Source organism: Ascaphus truei, chromosome 9, assembly GCF_040206685.1.
Source record: "Ascaphus truei isolate aAscTru1 chromosome 9, aAscTru1.hap1, whole genome shotgun sequence".
Taxonomy (NCBI): domain Eukaryota; kingdom Metazoa; phylum Chordata; class Amphibia; order Anura; family Ascaphidae; genus Ascaphus; species Ascaphus truei.
The window spans coordinates 27,336,936-27,358,066 of record NC_134491.1 but is presented as its reverse complement, the minus strand read 5'-3'; the positions used below and the strand labels follow the sequence as shown (position 1 = coordinate 27,358,066).

At 46.4% G+C, this 21,131-nt stretch overlaps 1 protein-coding gene across 2 annotated transcripts in view; it reads right to left on the bottom strand.

The window, feature by feature from the left end:
• The window catches only part of DEF6 (DEF6 guanine nucleotide exchange factor), a 45,407-nt gene extending 24,785 nt beyond the window's left edge, over positions 1 to 20,622 (bottom strand). The window contains exons 1-5 of one of the 2 annotated variants that reach the window (XM_075614064.1): positions 20,055 to 20,622; positions 6,162 to 6,302; positions 4,764 to 4,940; positions 3,635 to 3,847; positions 2,699 to 2,845 (exon numbers count right to left, since the gene is read on the bottom strand). In XM_075614064.1, coding sequence (XP_075470179.1) covers positions 2,699 to 2,845; positions 3,635 to 3,847; positions 4,764 to 4,940; positions 6,162 to 6,302; positions 20,055 to 20,150 — 774 coding nt within the window. In that variant the 5' untranslated portion in view covers positions 20,151 to 20,622. Of the gene's footprint in view, positions 1 to 2,698; positions 2,846 to 3,634; positions 3,854 to 4,763; positions 4,941 to 6,161; positions 6,303 to 20,054 lie in introns of both variants that reach the window. The other variant, XM_075614063.1, reaches the window with a different exon arrangement.
• Between the last annotated feature and the right edge of the window lie 509 nt (positions 20,623 to 21,131).

Below are 21,131 nucleotides of genomic sequence, written 5' to 3'. Positions count from 1 at the left end.
CAGCATCTAACCCAGGCAAAACGTCCCTCATGCCACGTCCAGCACCCCAGTCCAAAAAGACCCGGGCAACCTGGAGTGACCGCAGTCCTCCGTCTGGCATGGTCACTTGCATCCTGGTGCCTGGGATCAAATCCTCTGGCCGCACCATATCAGGGCGAACCAGAGTCTCGGTGGCACCGGAGTATAGCAAGCCGTCCGCCTGCCGGTCTCCGATGGTCACCTTCCGCAGATGCTTCTGCCGAACATCGTTGGGCTGCATCCCGACTGGAGCAACCTGATGTCCCCCGCTCTCAGCTGCTGGTCCTGAGGTGGCAAGTGCAGTCTCTCCGCTGGGCTTCCCTCTGTGGGCTGGTTCCACGGCTGTACTTGGCTCCTCTGTGTGTGCCAGTCGCACACGGCGACCGGCCTCGCAGCTGGTGAGCGTTGCCCCTGATGCGGTCCCTTGGACCGGTCCCGGTCCGGACAGTCTGGCCTGAGATGCCCGACCTTGTTGCAATTGTAACACCGCCTCTCATGCTTGAACTCTGCAGCCTTGGGTGCGCTGTTTGCTGCCGCAGGCTGGTGTGTCCACGGAGGGGTAGTCTTAGCGCCCTGGGCCGCACGGCCCGCTCCTTTGGGTGCTACAGGGTCCTTCATTGCAACTCGGCTGGCCACATACTCATCTGCCATTCTCGCTGCATCCTCATAGGTCTGAGGTTTATGGTCATAGACCCATCCTTTCACATCTGTGGGAAGCTGCTGCAGCAGCTGCTCTTGAAAGAATAAGTCCAGCAGGGTATGGAATGTTGTAACCCCATTCCCCTCCACCCACTGAGTCCCGTGCAAAGCCATCCTACTGGCATAGGTGCTGTATGACTCTCCGGGGAGTACTACCCCCGTCCGGAACTTGCCCCTGTAAGATTCTGGGGTCATGCAGGTCATGCGTGGAATACCCATCACAGTCCGTTTGGCTTTGCCAGATAACAGTGGTCGCAGTCTGACCACCCAGTCCCTTCTTGGAATTCGGAACCGGGAACACTGTGTCTCGAAGTCATTCAGGAACGCATCAAGGTCATCGTTTTCAAGGTAGGAGTTGTGGGTTCTTCCGAGCACTGCTGTCAGGAGCTGTACCCGCTCCGCAGTGCTAACACCCGTTCCCCATGTAGCCAGAAGTGCAGTGAGCCCAGGGACGGCACACTCGGCAGCCACAGCTGCTACCTCGTCCGCAACCCCTGGCGCCAAGCCATCCACGACCGGGGGGTCACTAGCACTCTCCTCATGTCCTTGCAGCCCCGGAGTTGGAGGGAACTCCTGCACTCCGGGCTGAATAGCGTCAGCCAACACAGCAGCTACGGGGACTTGCCCCTCTGGTAGGATCCTGCGGTCCTCATGATGCTCCAAATCCTCCTCCAGTTGTGCCTTCGACCGCCCATCTGTTGGTAAGCCATACCCCGCACATCTCTCCACGACTTTCTCTCTGGTCCATGACCTGAACCTTCCTGAGCGATCGCTCATGGTGCCTTCGGAGTATGGGTGAAGGGAACAGTGAAGTCTCTTGTGCTCTTTAGAAGTGTGTGTCAGTTGCTACTTGTCTGAGGAGCTCGCAAGCTACAAGGTCCTCACTATACAGAGCCCGCAGGAAACTGCAATATAGGTTCAATCAGTATCCCGCCAGCTGCCACCAGTTTTTTTTAAGCTTGTCACGATGACCTCAACTTTTATCAACACATTTATATTTCTGGGTACTTGATTGAACAGAACAAGTTGCAAAATAAATTGTGATTTATTTCCTTAATAGACAAACACACGACATCTGCAGAATACACATAAAACACACTCACTGGGATCAGGAAACGAAATAAATTGTCCTTGGAACGAAAGAAATGGTCCTTTGCTTGCCAGTGCAAGAAATGCAGCCTTGGTTTTAAAAGTCCTGTGGTTATGTGGTTGTTAACCCCTTCACTCCTGGACTGGTTGCTGCTGTACTGGAACAAAGTCTTGCATCTTTACATCATGGATTAAAATTCAGGAATCACACTGAGAAATACCTGGGAAGCCACAGTTATAGACTGGGCAAAGCTATCTTTAACATGTGGATCCAATCCCCTCGTGGGAACAAAAAAAACCACGAATAGCCAAGTGACCCACAGTTCATAAGACCGGTCAAAAGGGCTGTCCGGTGGGCAGGGCGCATGGGTCAGGCTGACGCCCATGCCACTTAGCATACCTGGGCTACACCCATTTCTTGGGGCCACTGTGTCTGGTCTCTGACTTAGAGGTGTCACTAGCCTGACATCTGCTGTGCATCAGTATGCCAGTATTGTATACATTATGGGCCTCTGGGTCTTGTCATAATTGACACTCTTTTAGACAGGGGGACTCCAAATCTGTGGGAGCCTTTTGAGGGTCCATCATAAAAATAATTACAACCCTTTCAGGCTTGGTCATAAAAATACCGAAGCTCATTCACCCATATCACAGCTGGATGTCCAAGTAATTCCTGCTTAGACTTACAAAAAAATACCTCCTGCCTTACATTTAAGATCTTCTATCATGTGTTGGTTAGAGGGTATGGCAAACAATGCATCTTGTCTTTTACCCTCGCAGACAGGGAATGGCCTGCACATGGGGAATAAAAATGGCGGGGACAGGGCAACAACAGTAATGCATGGCAAATCAGGTATAAATCCTTTCCTCCCCGTCACAGGGATATACTCACCTCAACCACACAGTCCTTGTCTACAGTGACACTCCCCTTTCTCTCCTTACACTCTTCGCTTACATAGTAACACAGAGTATTTGGCTTCAGTACAAACCAACGCTCTGTCCAGTTCCTACGCAACTGGGCCTTCTTCAGGAGGTACCCCTGAGAAAGATGGGGAAAAGAGAGAGAGAGTTACAGCTACAGATGGCCATGTATGTTACAGTGATACCTGTGCCGGATCTAGTGATATTAAGCCATGCATGTTCTAGTGATAAAAGTAGGATAAAGAGAAGGCGACCCTCTTTGAACAGACTCACGGTCAGGTTGTTTCCTCTTACAGAAAATCAGTGCATTCTGGGATAGAAAGCTTCCTGACAGTGAGCTCGTTCTAAGAGGGCAGCCTTCTTTTTCACCTTCTCTAGATATGTGATACTTTTTCTTGCTCCAACTATATCTGATTGTTTCTTATGTTTTATTGATAGCTATGCTTGGTCTAGTGATATTCATCAATGATTTAGCCATGCATATTCTTGTGCTAGATAGCCATGTATGCTATATTACTAGGTACATACAGGACACCTACAAGCTCATATTGAACCCCCAAAATAACCACAACATATATATAAGCATATAAGTGTCACAGAGGAGTGCTACTGAGCATGGCAATATATATTTAGGGACCCTTGAGAAGTGGTCTGCCGTGTATTGGCTCAGGGGCTTACAACAATTTGGCCAAAATGTTCAACTAAAAGACCATTTTATTTAATAGATATCTATACATATATATTTAGGCACTGTACCGTGTAAGAGTTTCACTGGATGTGCACTGAGCTCTGTCTGTGTTTTATGTTCTGTCTCTGGTTTTAAATTTTATATATTAATAGGTAGCCCAACTTATTCTAATGTTAAATAGCCATGCATATTCTAGTGTTAGATAGCCGTGCTGCCCACCTGTTTGAGTACGTCCTGGATGACTTCCTCGTACAGGTCCTTGATTGCTATGCTCAGGGTCTCGCCACTCACCCCTTGCAGGAGCCTGGGGGAGGTCACCACCTCCAGGAATTTCCAGACAGAGACCCCTGAACCCAGTGGGGACAACACCTCTCCCAACTCCACCTCACCCACCTCCAGCCGGGTCGCAGACAGCAACTTCTGGAGAAGGTACTGCACCTTTAAGAAGGATAGCTGTGAATCAGTGCCAGATAGCTGTGCATCTTAAATCTGAGAAATAACTGTGCATCTAAAATCGGAGAGATAACTGTGCATCTAAAATCGGAGAGATAACTGTGCATCTATCTTCACCATGAGAGATAGCTGGGCATGGTTTGACAGATAGCTATACATCTTATAATGAGTGAAAGCTGTGCATCATATAATGAGAGATAGCTGTATATTATGCGGAAAGGGGCTGTGTTTTTACACCAGTAATAAAGTTAGCGATCTTAACAGAGAAAGAAATGGGGGGCGGGGAGAGGAGAGAGAGAGAGGGATAGAGAAAGTGAGTACCATAAAGTGAGAGAGCGTGAGGAAAATAGGGGGGAGAGGGTGAAAAGGAGGGGAAGGGAGATAGAATGGGAGAGAGAAAGAAAGAGCAAGAGAGAGATGGAGTGAGCAAGAGAGAGGGGGAGGAAGATAATGCAGAATGGGAGAGAGAAAGAGCGAGAGAAGGGAGAGAAATATGGGGTGAGTAAGAAAAAGAGGGAGAGAGAAAGAGGTTTGGAAAACAGAGAGGAGAAAGGGGTTGAAAGACAGAAATAGGAAAAGGTGGACAGACGTCACTGTCCCCTCCCGTCCCTTCTAACTGCCACTGTCCCATGTTACACATTAGACTGTTTCTTTGTGCGTCACACATCACATGCAGATAGCCAGACTTACGTTCTAAGGAACCATGGCAAAAGGTTAAAAAAAAAAAGGGGTGATTCAGCAATAAGCATCTCTGAATACCGCGGGCGTCTCCCTGTGATGTTTCCAAGTATTAGGGAACATAAGTCAGTCTATATCTGCATGTAACCTACATGTCACACACATACATGTCACACACATACATGTCAGCCACGTCACCCTTCTGTCCCTGCCTCACCTCGTCAGGCACCATGATGAGGGGGTAGGTGTCCTCAGACAGGTAGTTAAAGAGGCACCACAGGTGGAAGGCATCTCTGGAGGGCAGCGAGACTCCCGTGGGGTGATAATTCTTCTTAGCTGTCAGAGTCCAGCACAGCTCATGGAAGCTCTCCTTTACAAAGGTGCCCTCTACCACCTGTAGGAAGGAGAGAGAAGCTGAGAGAGAGGATGGGGGTGATGGGTGAGAGGGGGGTGAAAGGAGAAATGTGGAGGAAGAGATATAGAGTGCAGACAGATAGAGAGGGGGAAGGAGAGGGAGGAGAGAGAATGTTGGTAAAGAGGAGAGGGGTGGAGAGAAAGGAGGGATGGATAGAGGAAAGGAGGGAGAGATACTGGGGGAAGAGAGATGATAATGAGAAGTTGAGATGGGGATCATGGGGGTGTAGAGAGAATGAGGGGTGGCGAAAAACAGGGAGGGGAGGAGAGGGAGGTGGTGGGAAGAGAGAAAGAAGGGGCTGGGAGAGAATAGGGAAGAAGGATGGAGAGAAGAAAGAGTGTAGTTAGAGAGGGTGGGGACAGAGAGAGTGGTAGGGGAAGAGACTGAACGAAAGTGAGAGGGAGGGGAGTGAGCGTGGGTGGGGGAAAGAAAGAGGAGGGGGTGGGGGGAAGAAAGAGAAGAGGGATAGGGGATGTGTAGGGAGAGGGTTGTGGGAAGGAGAGAAGGGGGATATATAAAGGATGTGTAGAGAGAGGAAGGAGAGAAATGGGGAGAAGATAGAGGGGAGAGAAAGAAATAAAGAAGGAAGAGAGAGACGTGAAGACGGTAAGGAGCGAGAAAAATAAAAAGGGGGAGAGGGGGAAGGAGGGAGGGACAGAATAAAGGAGAAGGGTGTTAGAGGGGCAGTGATAGCCTTTAAGCAGGGATGGAGAGGGTAGGAGGGGAGGTAGAGAGAGGGTGGGGGGACAGAGAGGGTGGGAGGGAGAATAGAGACGCAGGATTATATAGAAGGATGAGAGATGAGGAGAGGGGGCTGAAGAGAGGGAATGGAAAATGTGAGAAATGGCAAGAAAGAGAGAAGGGTGTGTAGAGAGAGGGGTGGGGAGAAAAAGTGGAGGAGAGAGTGGGGAAGAAATAGAGAGAGAGAACAGCAAGGAGGAATAAGAGGGAGTCTAGACAGAAAGTAGGGGTGTAGAGAAAGAGGAGAAGATAGAGGGGAAAGAGGGAGAGAGGGTTTGAGTGGGAGAAAGAGGGTGGAGGAAGAGAGGAGAAGGGGGTTATGCAACACAATGGGAGAGGTTACATGGCAAAGTGAAAAGGGTTAAGTGAGGAGTTATACTACGCATTGTGATGACTTGGGGAGTAGTTATATGACAGTGGGAGGGTTACACTGGGGAGTGGGAGTAGTCAGGGCCCCACCTTGTCCAGTATAAACTGGTTCAGATACGGCATATACCCCTGACTGGACACAGGACCATCCTCATCATCACGGAAGTGATCCTCCAGGGCCACAGGATCATGAGGGATACACAGCACAGTATACAGGTTGTGAGACAACACCTGGGAGAGAGGAGCAGCAGAGCTGACAATCTAATACAGAGGAGCAGCAGAGCTGACAATCGAATACAGACACCATACAGGGAGAGGAGCAGCAGAGCTGACAAACTAATACAGACAATACAAGGAGAGGAGCAGCAGAGCTGACAAACTAATGTATGTACTGTATGTACTCAGCATTTTACAGAATTATAATATAGACAGGGCTGCTGATGTGGGAGGGACGGAACAACTGTCCTGGGTTCGGGGGTCTACACGTTTGATACCGGAAGCTGGGCCCAACTTCCATGATTGTCTGCCAATTGTGCCCTTCTTAGCCACTCGGCTGATTCCACCTGCACTGCCCGAATGAGCCCTCCTGCACCGCAATACTTCAACAACACCCCTCCTCTACCCCACTCTTTCCTGGGTTCCGTAAAGGTGGTCGGCAGTACAATGTTTCACAAGTACGTTCAAGCTGCAGATCGAGCAGTATCCTACAGTAGTTTGAGGGGGACCGATTGAAGGGATTTCAGGACAGGAGCCAAAAATTGCAAAAGGGCAATTAAATTAGCAAAAAATTGATAATGAAAAAGGAATTGCAATAGAAAGTAAGATCAACCCTAAAAAGTTATTTAAGTACCTTAATAACAAAAAAAATCATAAAAGAAAATATAGGACCCTTTCAGTGTGAGATGGGCAGGCAAATTATTGGAGATAATGAGAAAGCAGAGGTATTAAAAAAAGTATTTGTCTCTGTGTTTACCAGGGAAGAATTCATTTCAATTGTAGTTCTGCAGGAGGAAGCCACAACCTCCATATTAATGAACAATTGGTTAACTGAGGAAGTTCATAGACAACAGAGAGTTGTCATAAATGGACATTTTCAGGTTGGGCTAAAGTCGCAAGTGGAGTACCTCAGGGATCGGTACTGGGACCCCTGCTTTTTAACTTGTTTATTAATGACCTTGAGGTTGGCATCGAGAGCAAAGTCTCCATCTTTGCTGATGATACTAAATTGTGTAAGGTAATAGAATCAGAGCAGGATGTAATTTCTCTACAGAAGGACTTGGAGACTGGAAACGTGGGCAGGTAAATGGCAGATGAGGTTTAATACAGATACATGTAAGGTTATGCATTTGGGAAGCAAGAATAAACGGGCAACTTACAAATTAAATGGGGATAAATTAGGGGAATCCTTGATGGATGCTGGTAGACAGCAGGCTTAGCAATAGTGCCCAAAGTCATGCAGTAGCTGCAAAGGCAAACAAGATCTTATCTTGCATTAAATGAGTCCTGTTGTTCTGCTGTGATCTGCACTTCCGCATCCTGTGGCTACCTGACGTTAAAGCATTAGTAAGACCACACCTTGAATATGGAGTACAATTTTGGCACCACTCCTTAGAAAATACATTATGGAGCTAGAGAGAGTGCAGAGAAGAGCCACCAAATTAATAAAGGAGATGGACAATCTAACTTATGAGGAGAGGCTAGCTATATTAGATTTACTTACATTAGAATAGTGGCGTCTAAGAGGGGATATGATAACTATATACAAATATATTCAGGGACATTACAAGGAGCTTTCAAAAGAACTATTCATCCCAAGGGCAGTACAAAGGACACAGGGTCATCCCTTTAGGTTGGAGGAAAGGAGATTTTACCAGCAACAAAGGAAAGGGTTCTTTACAGTAAGGACAGTTAAAATGTGGAATTCATTACCCATGGAGACTGTGATGGCAGATACAATAGATTTGTTCAAAAAAAGGTTGGACATCTTTTTAGAAAGGAAAGGTATACAGGGATATACCAAATAAGTAAACATGAGAAGGGTGTTGATCCAGGGAGTCAACTGATTGCCAATTCTTGGAGTCAGGAAGGAATTGATGTTTCCCCTTATGAGATATCATTGGCTGATATGTCACTGGGGTTTTTTTGTTTGCCTTCCTCTGGATCACTATACTGTAAGTACAGATATAGGATAAAGTATCTGTTGTCGAAATTTAGCATAGGTTGAACTTGATGGATGTATGTCTTTTTTCAACCTCATCTACTATGTAACTATGTAACTATAACTATGTAACTATGTAAGGGGAAGAGAAGTAGAGGGAGGGGTCAAATATTACACCTATGCAGGTGCTTGGTAGACTGGATGAATAGTTGTGTTATAGACTGTGACAGAAAACAGAGCAATAGGGTTTGGTTTAGGTGGGATAAGATCCTTTTTAGACAGTTACATTTCAGGTGATGGAGGGACATCCAGTCTTAAATTGCAGAGAGACAAGCAGTGACTTAGGACCAGATGTCAGGAAAAATCAGAGGGGTTGAAAGATACAGTTGTGTGTCGTCTGTGAATGGGTGAAATTTAAAATCAAAGGAGCAAATGAGATCACGAAGTGGGAGCATATATAGAGAGATAAAGAATGGTCCCAGGACAGAGCCATAAGGTCCACCAACAGACAGGAGAGGAGGAAGAGCTGGTAATGTAGACACTGAAGGAGAAGCTAGAAAGATAAGTACTATCATGTACTGATATTTTATGTGAACTATCTACAATGTGTTATAACCGCAGAAAATGGTAGAAAATTAAGAAAATGTTGATTAAAAAAAAAAAAAGAAAGATACGAGGAGAGGGTTTTGTTACAGATCCCAAGGAAGTGAAGAATTTGCAGGAGTAGAAGGCGGTTAACAGTGTCAAAAGCAGCTGGGAGGTCAAAGAAAATTAAAACGGAGTTCAGCCTTTGAGATATAAGTGTGTAGTGTGTAGATCTTCTGCTATTCTAGTGAGAGCAGTTTGCATGGAATGAGTGGTTCGGAAGCCAGATTGCAGTGGGTCTAAGAGGCAGGGCCAACTTGATGCCAGTTCCATCAGTGCAGTCACACCGAGCTCCACTCTTACAGAAGCCCTGCGCTCTTCCACACAACAATAAAAGTGATTTCTGGGGGAGAGCGCAGGGCCTCTTTCTGTGCCTCTTACCTTCTCTCTGGCTTCTCCTCTCCTGCATTTTCTGATTGCGATGACGCTACGCCATGATAACGGGGCATCAACATCAAATGGCAACGTATTGCCATGACAACGCAATGTCACAGGACACCATGATGTCACGATGTTAGCAGAGATGAGGAGCAGGAGGAGATGCCCGAGAAGGTAAGTGGCCACACACTGTTCCCCGGCACCTAGCCCCAGCAAATTCCAAGCCGGTCCTTGAGTATTGACGAAGCTGAGTAAGCCTGAATAGAGACGATGTCCTAGAAGCTTAGACGCAAAAGGCAGGAGAGAGACAGGGCGATAGTTAGACTAGGAAGGTGTGACTATTGCATGTTTGAACTTAGAGGGAAAGGTGCCTGAGCTGAGCAAAAAGTCAAAAATGTGTAACTGTAAGGAGCAGAGTGGGAGTGAGGTTGGATGAGGTGAGCGTGAATGGGCTCAAGGTTGCACGTAGTGGAAGTAGAGGAGGATAGTAGCTGAGACAATTCCAATTCTGTGATAGGCGAGCAGTCAGTGGTAGAGAGAGGTGGTTCGGAAGGAGAGAAATATGAGGTGCAAGGGGTTATCTTGATGGATTAGTTCCACGATCCAATGGAGAAAGTAGTCCTGCTCTACTTATACAATAATTCCAAAGTTTAAGAAAGAGAAGGATACCAGCTTGAATCTAGATATATACACAGACTGAAGAAAACAGAAAGACCCTTGACACTTTAGATTCCCCCAAAGTACAAGGTACAGTGTATTAATGATAAAATAATTACAAACGTTTAAAAGAGTGGGGGGTGGGGGTATACTCAGATCTATCAATTAGATATTACTTCTAAAGTTAGTAATCATGTATATATAATAGTAAATGAAATGTCCAATCCAAAGGGAAACTTGCTAACTATTTGGAGACACACTGTGGGGCCGATTCACAAAGCAGTGATAAAATCAGTGCATTTGCGTCCGACTATGGGGCCTATGCACTAAGCGCCGGCAAAAAAAATTGTCGGGGTGTTTAAATTGCCATTTTTGACAGCGTTGCTATCACGGTATGCATAAAGCCCTGAATACCTGTCATAGTAACATTTGCAAAACTGCCGAGTAGCCGGCGGCGTCATGATCGCCTCTCTGAAAAGGGCTCACCCGGCGATTTCTTTCTGCTGCAGAGGGAGAGCTGCCTCTCCCTGCGCAAATCTCACCAGATATCAAAAATGTTTCATATAAAATGTAATACTAGTGTATTGTAGCGGGGGGTCTCCGGAGCAGAACCTCGCTGATTTGAGGTCCGGGGAGCCCCTGCTTCCCGAGATACAGGCCCCGTTATGGGGTGCCGGTATCTCCTATGCATTTTATTCCCACAGTCACGTGACGCGGGACATTTAAATGCATAGGAGATATCGGCACCCCATAACTGGGCCTGTATCTCGGGAAGCAGGGGGTTCCCGGACTTCAAATCAACAAGTTTTTGCTCCGGAGACCCTTTGCTACAATAAATTGGTATTAAAACCCAAATAAAAAATTGATCTAATTTGTTACCGTAGCGGCTAACTGCTATGGTAATGAAGCTGCTTTTATGTCATTTTTATTAATAGTGTGCGAGAGCAGGGTTTCCTGAGATGAAACGCATTGATTTCAGCCTCGGGGACCCCCTGCTTCCCAAGTTACAGGCCCAGTTATGGGGTGCCGGTATCGCCTATGCATTTAAATGTCCCGCGTCACGTGACCCTGGTATGGGGGGCCGGTATCTCCTCTAGTATTTAAATCCCATGGTCACCTGACGTGGATGATTTAAAAAAGGCGGCAATACCGGCACCCGATGCCCCATACCGAGGCCTGTAACTCGGGAAGCAGGGGTTCCTTGAGGCAGAAATCAAAGCGGTTCAGCTCAGGAGACCCCCTGCTCCCGCACACTATTAATAAAAATTACATTAAAGCAGCTTCATTACCTTAGCGGATAGCCGCTAAGCCAATGAAGGGGTTAAGGCACAATAGCAGTTTTATTGAGGGCGGAGGGGGTGAGTGAAGCGGGTACTAGGCCCTTTACTCACCCCCTCTGCCCCCAATAAACATTACAATATGTACTAACCACCAATATACAACCCACCCCCAGCTGGGGTCCCCGCGAGTGTCCGTGGGTCTCCAGGTGGTCTCCGTGGGTGTCTGGGGGCCCTCGGGTGGTCCGCACGGGTGTGTGGGGGCCCGTGAGTGGTTCCCGTGGGTGTCTTGGGGTCCTCGGTGGTACCCGTGTCATCGGGTGGTGTCCCGGGGTCCCCGCTGGCCTGCGGTATGAATCCTGTGCCTAAAACAGAACAACTGGATTCTGGGACTTGTAGTCCCTTGCGGAGCCATCAGTCATGGCCACCGCACTAACTACCTATCTGCACATGCGCACGGCTTTGATCACGCATGCGCAAAATTCAAGATGGATGCCCTCTTTGTGCCGGGACCGCTGCGGAGCGCCACTGGCTCCGATGAACCGACCCGCTCTCCCCCACCCGCCGCAGAGGTAAGGGGGCTCGCTTACATTAGCATAGTATAATGGTTTTCAGCCTTTAGTTATCTAAAGCAGCATAGATGTATTCATATTGCTTACAGGTAATTGTAAACCAGGTGTAATGCTATACAATTCCCTTGTGATGATTTATCACGCTACTGGGATGTATAGTATTTTTCTGAATGCTGCATATTACAGTGGCTGCTGACTGAGATATCTCACAGGGGTCACTTTTAAAGGTATCACTATTAGAGGAATTGAAGTCAACCTCTATTACTATTATTATTACACCCTTTTATTATTTTTATTATGATTATTATTATTATTACACGCTTTTTTTATTATTATTATTACACACTGGGCCTCCGCTACATATAGTTCAGAAAAAGTAGCAATATAATAGCTACTTGGTGACTTTTACAGGTTTAGTTTAAAAATGGCCACTGTTCGAGAATTTCACAGCAACCTCCTTTAGGTGGATGAAAGATATAACGGTGTTGTTATTATAAATACTGTATAAATCCCTCGTAATAAATAAGTATATCTGATAATCTAATACTGACACAGTATAGAAAGAGGAGTAGCAGAGCTGACAATCTAATACAGGCGCAATACAGAGAGAGGAGCAGCAGTCTTTCCAATCTAGTGACAACACAGTGAGAGGAGCAGCAGAGCTGAGAATCTAATACAGATACAATACCGGGAGAGGAGCAGCAGAGCTGGCAATCTAATACGCACAATAGATAGGAGCAGGAGAGCTGACAATCTAACATGCTGTGTAGTTGTGGTGTTTCCCGCCCCCCTCACCACTTCCGCTTCACTCTCTGCCGTGCCATGTTAGTATCTTTCTGCTACTTCCTGCTGAGGTTTTCCTGTAGTATAAGGATTGTGTGCTCTGTAGAAGCAGAGATATCACACACACACATACTGTACCCAATATCACACACAGAGATACACAATATCACATGCAGATACACAATATCCCTCACACACCGAGATACACAATATTACAAACGGGGATACACAAATATATGCAGAGATTTACAATATCACAGACACACACACACACATACTGTATATACAATATCACACACAGATACACAAATATATACAGATTCACAATAATGCAGAGATACAAATATACACAGAGTATCATACATAGATAGACAAATATGCACACAATACAATACAGATATACATAATAAGATACAGGGATAAATAATACCACAGAGAGATACACAAATATATGCACAATATCGCACACAAGTTACTGAGAGGGGAAGGAGCGAGAGAGGGGAGGATATACATAATATCGCACACACGTTACTGAGAGAGGGGAGGAGAGAGAAAGAGAGAGGGGAGGATATACATAATATCGCACACACGTTACTGAGAGAGGGGAGGAGAGAGAAAGAGAGAGGGGAGGATATACATAATATCGCACACAAGTTACTGAGAGAGGGGGGGGGGGGAGGATATACATCATATCACACACAAGCCCAGATCCACAAAGCTCTGTTAAGTCACTTGATGTGGCGTTAACTTAATTTAACATCACATTCACACTAACGGTGTATCTTCAAAGGATAATAACATAATGTTAAGTCATATTTCCTCTTGTAAACAGCATAGTGTTTACTGTAACGGCTGTTAATGATAATGAAATTGAAATAATATGCGAAAAAGGTGTTATGATAAAATTGCATAGCCACTGAAGCGTGTGTAGCCATGTCTGGTTTTGGCTAGTAACCTGCCCTGTCTGACATGTAAATCCTGGTACAGTGCACGCAGTGTTAGGCCCAATCCAGGTTTTCCCCAGTAGAGAGCAGCTCCCTTGAGTAAAAGGGGGAGGCGAGACAAGGCCTGTGTTCTGCCCAATCCTGGGCTCAGACCTTGGACCTTCCCCCATGGTACTTAAGGGGCTACACTTCCTTAATGCAGTGAGTTGTTGAGAGAGACTGGTCTCACAGAAGAGGTGTGCAGGGCGCTGTCACTTTCTATACCCTCCCTTAGGGGAGTAGGAGTGAGGACCATGCCCCCTGCTCCATCAGGAAGTAGGGGAAGAGCTAGGACTGACCTTTGGGGCCCATACCTGGGGGTTGAGTCCAGGGACCATCCTGAGGCTGGAGAACAGTGTTACTGTATGCAGTTGCAGACTGTCTGCTGTATTCTGTGTGGAGACAATAAAGACTGTTCCTGATACAAAATATACTCCTGCCTGAGTTTCTAGTCTATCAGGGGGAGTATGAGAGAGTTCTTCCGCTGGGGCTGCCTTCAGCACTCCTGGAGCCTGCGGCAGATGGAGGCGCTGACACAAGAATGAAGGGGAACCAGCTAGCACCCCTAAAGCCTGTCCTGTTTTCCCCAACAACATTGGCGGGATCTCAGACCTTCTGTGACCCAACAGGTACTCAGCATCACTACACAACACACCTGGTAGCCGGGGAAACACAGCTAAATTTGGAGGCACTGCTGAGATCCTCAACAGGGCAGGCTTTTGCCATAGAACAGGAGATATGCTCCTCTTTCACTATATACATGCCGGTGTGTGTGTAAAGACTGTGCTTTAGGACTTTAGGGAGTGCAGGGGACTGTGGCCTGCGCCATGCAGCCCTGCACTACCCTCTGTTCTATATATGCTGGCAGACATCTTAGGAGGGGCAAGTCGGTCCAGCTGCTTGAAGAGCTGCACTATACTATGACAGTCCCCTTAGCAAAGGGCTGCCGTGTGGTACTATAACCTACGAAGCTCTCCGATGCGTCACCGGGGAGGTTGTTGCCCAACCATGCTATTCTAAGAAGAAGAGTGGGGGTAGTTTCCTGACGCACCTCCAGGGAGACTACAGTCCACTCGTGCTACAAGAAGAAGTTGAGGATTGTTCCGATGGGGAGGTGACGGCCGCCAGTGTAATCTCTTTTGGGGGGGAAGTCAACTGCCTCATTTAAATCTGAGACATCAGGGGTATCGTCTAAGGTAACTAGTGGGGCTTCAGAGACAGAGTTATCGGCACAGGCTGTACCTGCAGTAAAGGTATTGCCATTGTGGGACCCAATGTTCCAGGGTTATGTCTCCTATATGAACAGAACCAGGTTCATATTGATCAGTGGGGATATAGTTGACCACTGGTGGGAGGAAGGGGAGTTCTCCACAGAGGAGACTGCCGAAGTTATTAGGAGGAGGGAGCAACAGATTAAGTTGGGAGTTATACAACCCACAGGTTTGGCTATCAACTTTTATGAGACCCTCCCAGGAGCCCTAATTCTGGGTACTGCCAGGCCAGGCCTGCAGTCGAAAATTGACCAAGCTAAGCTGATCGGTTGATTGTACAAAGATATAGGCAGTCCCTGGGGTTCGATTTCCCCTAGCCCATCATGCGAGAGATCGAGGATAACAGGGATAAATGGCTAGAGGTTGCTGTACGGGTCTATCTGACCTCTAAATGCAGGTACTCTATCTTCCACACCGAAGACCGGATCACTTATCTGATGGGAGTATGGCGGATAGGCCGGGCTTTCTACCTAGACAGAGTAGAATACCTATCTGAGCGAAATCCAAAGAGGGTATATTCGTTCACTGTCCCTGATCATATGGGCAGACTGGTTAAAAAGCTTGGCCCGTCTCATTACTACTGATGGGGTAGAAGGTTCTCCATGTTGGGAGGGATCTGGGCCTCATCACTGTTGTAAGAGTGTATGTAACTAATTGCATACTGTTTCTGAGTTAAAAAGTAATGTAAATTGTATGCCATAAATTGGTGGTATAACTGTTTGTGTTGTTTCAAGTTGTCAACCGAAGGATGGTACACTAAATTCGGTTCCAAGCGGGGACGTTGGATTTTCCACCAGAGGGAGAGTGTAGCCATGTCTGGTTTTGGCTACTACCCTGCCCTGCCTGACATGTAAGTCCTGGTACAGTGCTGGCAGTGTTAGGCCCAATACGGGTTTTCCCCAGCAGAGATCAGCTCCCATGAGTGACAGGGGGAGGTGGGACAAGGCCTTTGTTCTGCCCAATCCTGGGCTCAGATCTTGACCTTACCCCATAGTACTTAAGGGGCTACACTTCCTAAATTAAGTGAGTTGTCTCTCCCATGAGAGAGACTGGTCTCACAGAAGAGGTGTGCAGGGCTCTGTCGCTTTCCATCACCTCCCTTAGGGGAGTGGGAGTGAGGACCATACCCCCTGCTCTATTAGGGAGTAGGGGAAGAGGTAGGACCAACCTTTGGGGCCCACGCTTGGGGGTTGAGTCCAGGGACCATCCTGGGCTAGAGAACAGTGTTACTGTATGCAGTTGCAGACTGTCTGCTGTATTCTGTGTGGAGACAATAAAGACTGCTCATGTTACAAAATATACTCCTGCCTGAGTTTGCAGTCTATCAGGGGGAGTATGAGAGAGTTCTTCCGCTGGAGCTGCCTTCAGCACTCCTGGAGCCTGTGGCAGATGGAGGCACTGACACAAAAATGAAGGGGAACCAGCTAGCACCCCTAAAGCCTGTCCTGTTTTCCCCAACAACATCGGCGGGATCTCAGACCTTCTGTGAGCCAAGAGGTACTCAGCATCTTTACCCACCTGGTAGCCGGGGAATCTCCCAGAGGGTGGGGGAAACACCGCTACACGTGTTAGGGATAATGCAGGGGCTTAACGTTACTTAGCTCATACCTAAGCTAGGTGTTGCTCACATTCAGGCGGCTTTGGCAGGATATGAATGAGTGTTACACCACAGTAAGTTAGGATTTAACTAACATTAGAGGTGGGCAAAAAATGTTTGCGGCTTTTGATTGGCCGGTTCCTTTGGTCCGTTAATTTCAGCGGATCAGTATCAAAAAGGACCATCCACCATTTCGGATTTTTTATTTTTGAGAACGCAAGAGCAACTTTCAAACTTATTATGTAAGTTCTATATATATCCCCTCAAACGTCCCTCCATATAAATTAGGGAGACATACTTGTGCTGAAAAACTCCTTTAATACACGCTTCCCTCTCTCTGATCTTCACCGCCTAACCTTTAGCCTCATTCAACCCTCTGCATCCTCTACACTGCACTTTTACATGGAACACACACACACACACACACACACACACACACACACACACACACACACACACACACACACACACACACACACACACACACACACACACACACACACACACACACACACACTCTCTCTCTCTAAGCTCCCTCCAATTTTCAATGTCTTTACAACCATCTCTACCCTTTCTTGCCCCAACCCAGCAACCTCTCTATATGACAGTACACTTTTTACCAGCCTTTACCAACTACCTCCAAAAGTGCTCATGCACCGAGGTACGTTACTGGAGGAAATGCTGCACTAAAGCAGACTTCCACCACTATAAATTCATACTATAATCTTATCCTATCCTCTCCTTGCCCTCTCCCTGGTCAAGCAAACCTACTTTTCTCAACTCACACAAACTGTCCTCTAACCCTCAATGCCGATTTGCCACCTTTAACTCTCTTCTCCGCCCAACTACACTGGCACCCCTTTCTAACGTCATACCTTGCCACCTACCTCACAGGCATCATTAAGTCAATCAATCAGACATGACATCTCTTAATGTCAAGCTCCACACACAACACCGACCTCCATTCACACACCTAAATCCACCTCAGCTAATTTTTGTCTGTGACTGAAGACAAGGTCTCCGTGGTCCACTCATCATCTCGCACTACAACCTGTCCTCTTGATCCTATTCCCACACATCTCCACTCCCTGGCTGGCCCTGTCTGCCACCGTAACTCACCTTTTTTAACCTCTGGCACATTCCCATCTTTTTTTTAAACATGCACTCATCATGCCCATTCTAAAGAAACCATATCTTGACCCAGCATCCATCTCTAACTACTGCCCTATCTCTCTTCTCCCCTTTGCCTCCAAGCTACTTGGGCAATTTGTATACAACTACCGGACACATTTTCTCTCCTTCAACTTCCTGCTTGACCCTGAAATCTGGCTTGTTCTCTACACTCCACTGAGACAGCACTAATATAAGTGACAAATTACTTACTCACAGCAAAGTCTAAGGGCCACTTCTCCTTACTAATTCTCCTGGATCTCTCTGCTGCCTTAGACACTGTTGATCACCCCTTCTCCTGAACACTCTCCACTGCATTGTTCTCCTGGTTCACATCATATCTATCCAACAGCAACTTTTGTGTTTTCTTCTCTGGTGTCTCCTCATCTTTACTCCCTATCTCTCTTGGGGTCACACAAGGCTCTGTTCATTGGCCCTCTGCTTTTTTCACTCCATCTCTTCTCATGGCGAACTCATACAATAATTTGGTTTTCAGTATCATCTCTATACCGATGACACCCAAATTGACCTCTCCTCCCCTTATCTCTTCCCTTCTCTCCTGTGCCATGTTACCAACTGGATCTCTGCAATCTCCTCCTGGATGTCCCACTATTACCTGAAGCTTAACATGTCAAAAACAGAACTAATACTCTTTCCCTCTTCCATTGCCACCCCTACACTCAAAATCTTCCTCACTGTCAATAACACCATAATCTCATCAACACCTTAAGCTCGCTGTCTATGGGTCATCTTTGACTCTGATCTCTCCTTCAAACCTCACATTCAGTTCCTCACGAAGTCCTGCCATCTCCACTTCCGAAATCTATTCCCTTTTCTCACTCATGATGCAACTAAAATCCTAACTCACACACCTTGTTCCATCTTGACTATTACAACTTTTTCCTAGTTGGCATTCCCCTTGTCTGCCTATCCCAACTGCAATCTACCCAAAACGCTGCTGCCAGACTCATTTGGCTCACTCACTGCTCTACTTCTACTGCTCCATTATGCGAATCCATACACTTACAAAGCTCTCAACAATGCTGCTCCACCTTGCATCTCAGCCCTCATGCTTAAATATATCCCTAAATGTCCCTAGGTTCTGCCGATAACATATGCCTTTCCTCCCGTCTTATCGCCTCCTCTCATTCCTGCCTACAAGACTCTCCCATGCTGTCCCCTCTCTCTGGAATTTCCTACCTATCTGGCATACTTCTAACATCCAACTCCCTCTCCCCTCCCCCCCCACTCCAACCCTGGGACCTGCTGTGTGACTGGACCAATCTCCACACTACGTAAACCCTCCTAACATCCCCACCCTCAAACCTTAATGGGATCAGCTCTCGAGCTGGACCATACTCCAACCTGAGATACACTCCATTCCACAGTGAGCAGCCACTTTACACTTTTGTTTCAACATTGTCTCTCATTCCATCTAGATACTAAGCTCTCATAAGCAGGGCCCTCATTATCTCTTTGTATTTGTTTGGGCATGCATATCCTTATTTGCATTTGAATGTAACCCTGTTTATGTAATTATCAAATCTCTGTACCCCCATTGTACCGCACTGAGGGGAATATGCTAGAGCTTTACAAATAAACACGAATATATATATATATATATATATATATATATATATATATATATATAGATATATATATTATTTTTTTTATATATATATATATATCTATACATATATGCTAAAGTTGGTGAAAGCACCCCTGAAGATAACTAGAATAAGAATAGAGACTTAGCTATATAATAGGTGCTTGCTGGACGATCCGTGTTCACCTCTCCGGATCAAAACAATAGAAAAATAGAAAATGTCCACAGCCCTCCAAGGTTAGAAAAATATAAAGATAAATGTATTTAACACATCATGAGATACAAACAATAAAATGTAAGCGATGTTTAGAGCCAAAACCAGCAACCAGCCCCTTCTCAAGCTCCTTGGGATGCTTCTTTTGCCTCAAAACAGATTTTATTGTTTGTATCTCATGATGTGTTAAATAAATGTATCTTGATATTCTTCTAATTCTAGAGGGCTGTGGACAATATATATATATATATACACACAATACCATTTTCACGAAATTAGCATCTATTTCTCGCACAGCTATCTTAGGGTGAAGATGCACAGTTCATTCTCAGGATGAAGATACACAGCTATCTCTGAGTTAGTATGCACAGAGAGGCATACACAACACACATACAGTAACACATAAAATAGCACATATGCAATAACACACATTAAGTAACACACAGACTACACCCCCATCAAGTCCTACAATTCCTGTACTGACGCAACACATACAGCTGTTACTGCATCTCCATCGTGCCCTGCAGCCCTGTCCACTATTCCTGTGCTGACCGCCAGATACAGCTCTGTCACTGCACCTCCATCCTACACTGCAGCCAGCTCTGCTATTCTTGTACTGATCCCACACACAGATGTCACTAAACCTCATGCTGCCTCTGCAGTTCTGCTTACCTTGAGCTGGGATTTGGAAACCTTTCCGCTCTTCTCTGTGTCCAGCGATGTGAAGGCATACCATACTGACTTTAGGAGCTCGGACCGCAGGGACATGCTGTGCACGCACGCTACTACACCTTACTACTACACCACGCACGGCCCTGCAAGACCACACCCACTCTGCTACACTGAGTAAGCCCTACCTCACCCCTAACAGCTCTGCTGCTGTGCTGCACCCACTCTACGTCAAATACACTCCTACACGCACACACTACTACACAGCACTGTTACACAATTCACACAGTACTAGACAATACCCACTCTCCTATACCAGACACAACTAAACACAATCTACCACACACACACACAGGTATGCTCTGCTACACCCTCCCTCCCCCCGCACACACACAGACGCACTGTGCAGATATGCCCTGCTAGACACACACCACTACTCCATGCTCTGCTACCCCAGCTAACACTACTGCAAACACACCCCTGATGCTTTTGTCTATGACACAGTGACACACGCACACAGTGACACACACACAGCGACTCTGCTGGTTTTCTGTGGCACGCGAACAGACACTGTGACATATACCACTTCCTGCTGACACAGCCACCCTATAAGAGTGTCATCATCACACAGAGCATGGGGACACACATACATAGTGTGTTCATTATCAGTGAATAGCGATACTCAGGACCATTATACAGCACAGGGTGTTCATTGGCAGTATAGATACTCAGCATCATTATATAGCACTTCATGTTCATTATCAGTGTATAGAATCTCAGTATAATTATACAACGCTGCTTGTTAAGTATCAGTGTATAGAGATACTCATCATCATTATACAGCGCGGTGTGTTCATTATCAGGGTAATGATACTCTGTATCATTGTGTTTCTCTTCTCAAATTATTTATTGAAGTTTTAAGGGGGCTAGAGAAAATAATATGGACGGAGGAAGGGAACAGGGGGGGGGGGGCGCACAGTGGGGGGAGGATACATTCACCACTTAACAAACCAGAAAGCACTTATACATCTGTTTGCTACTGTACATAATAAATCACTAACAGGGCAATCTAGAGAGTCC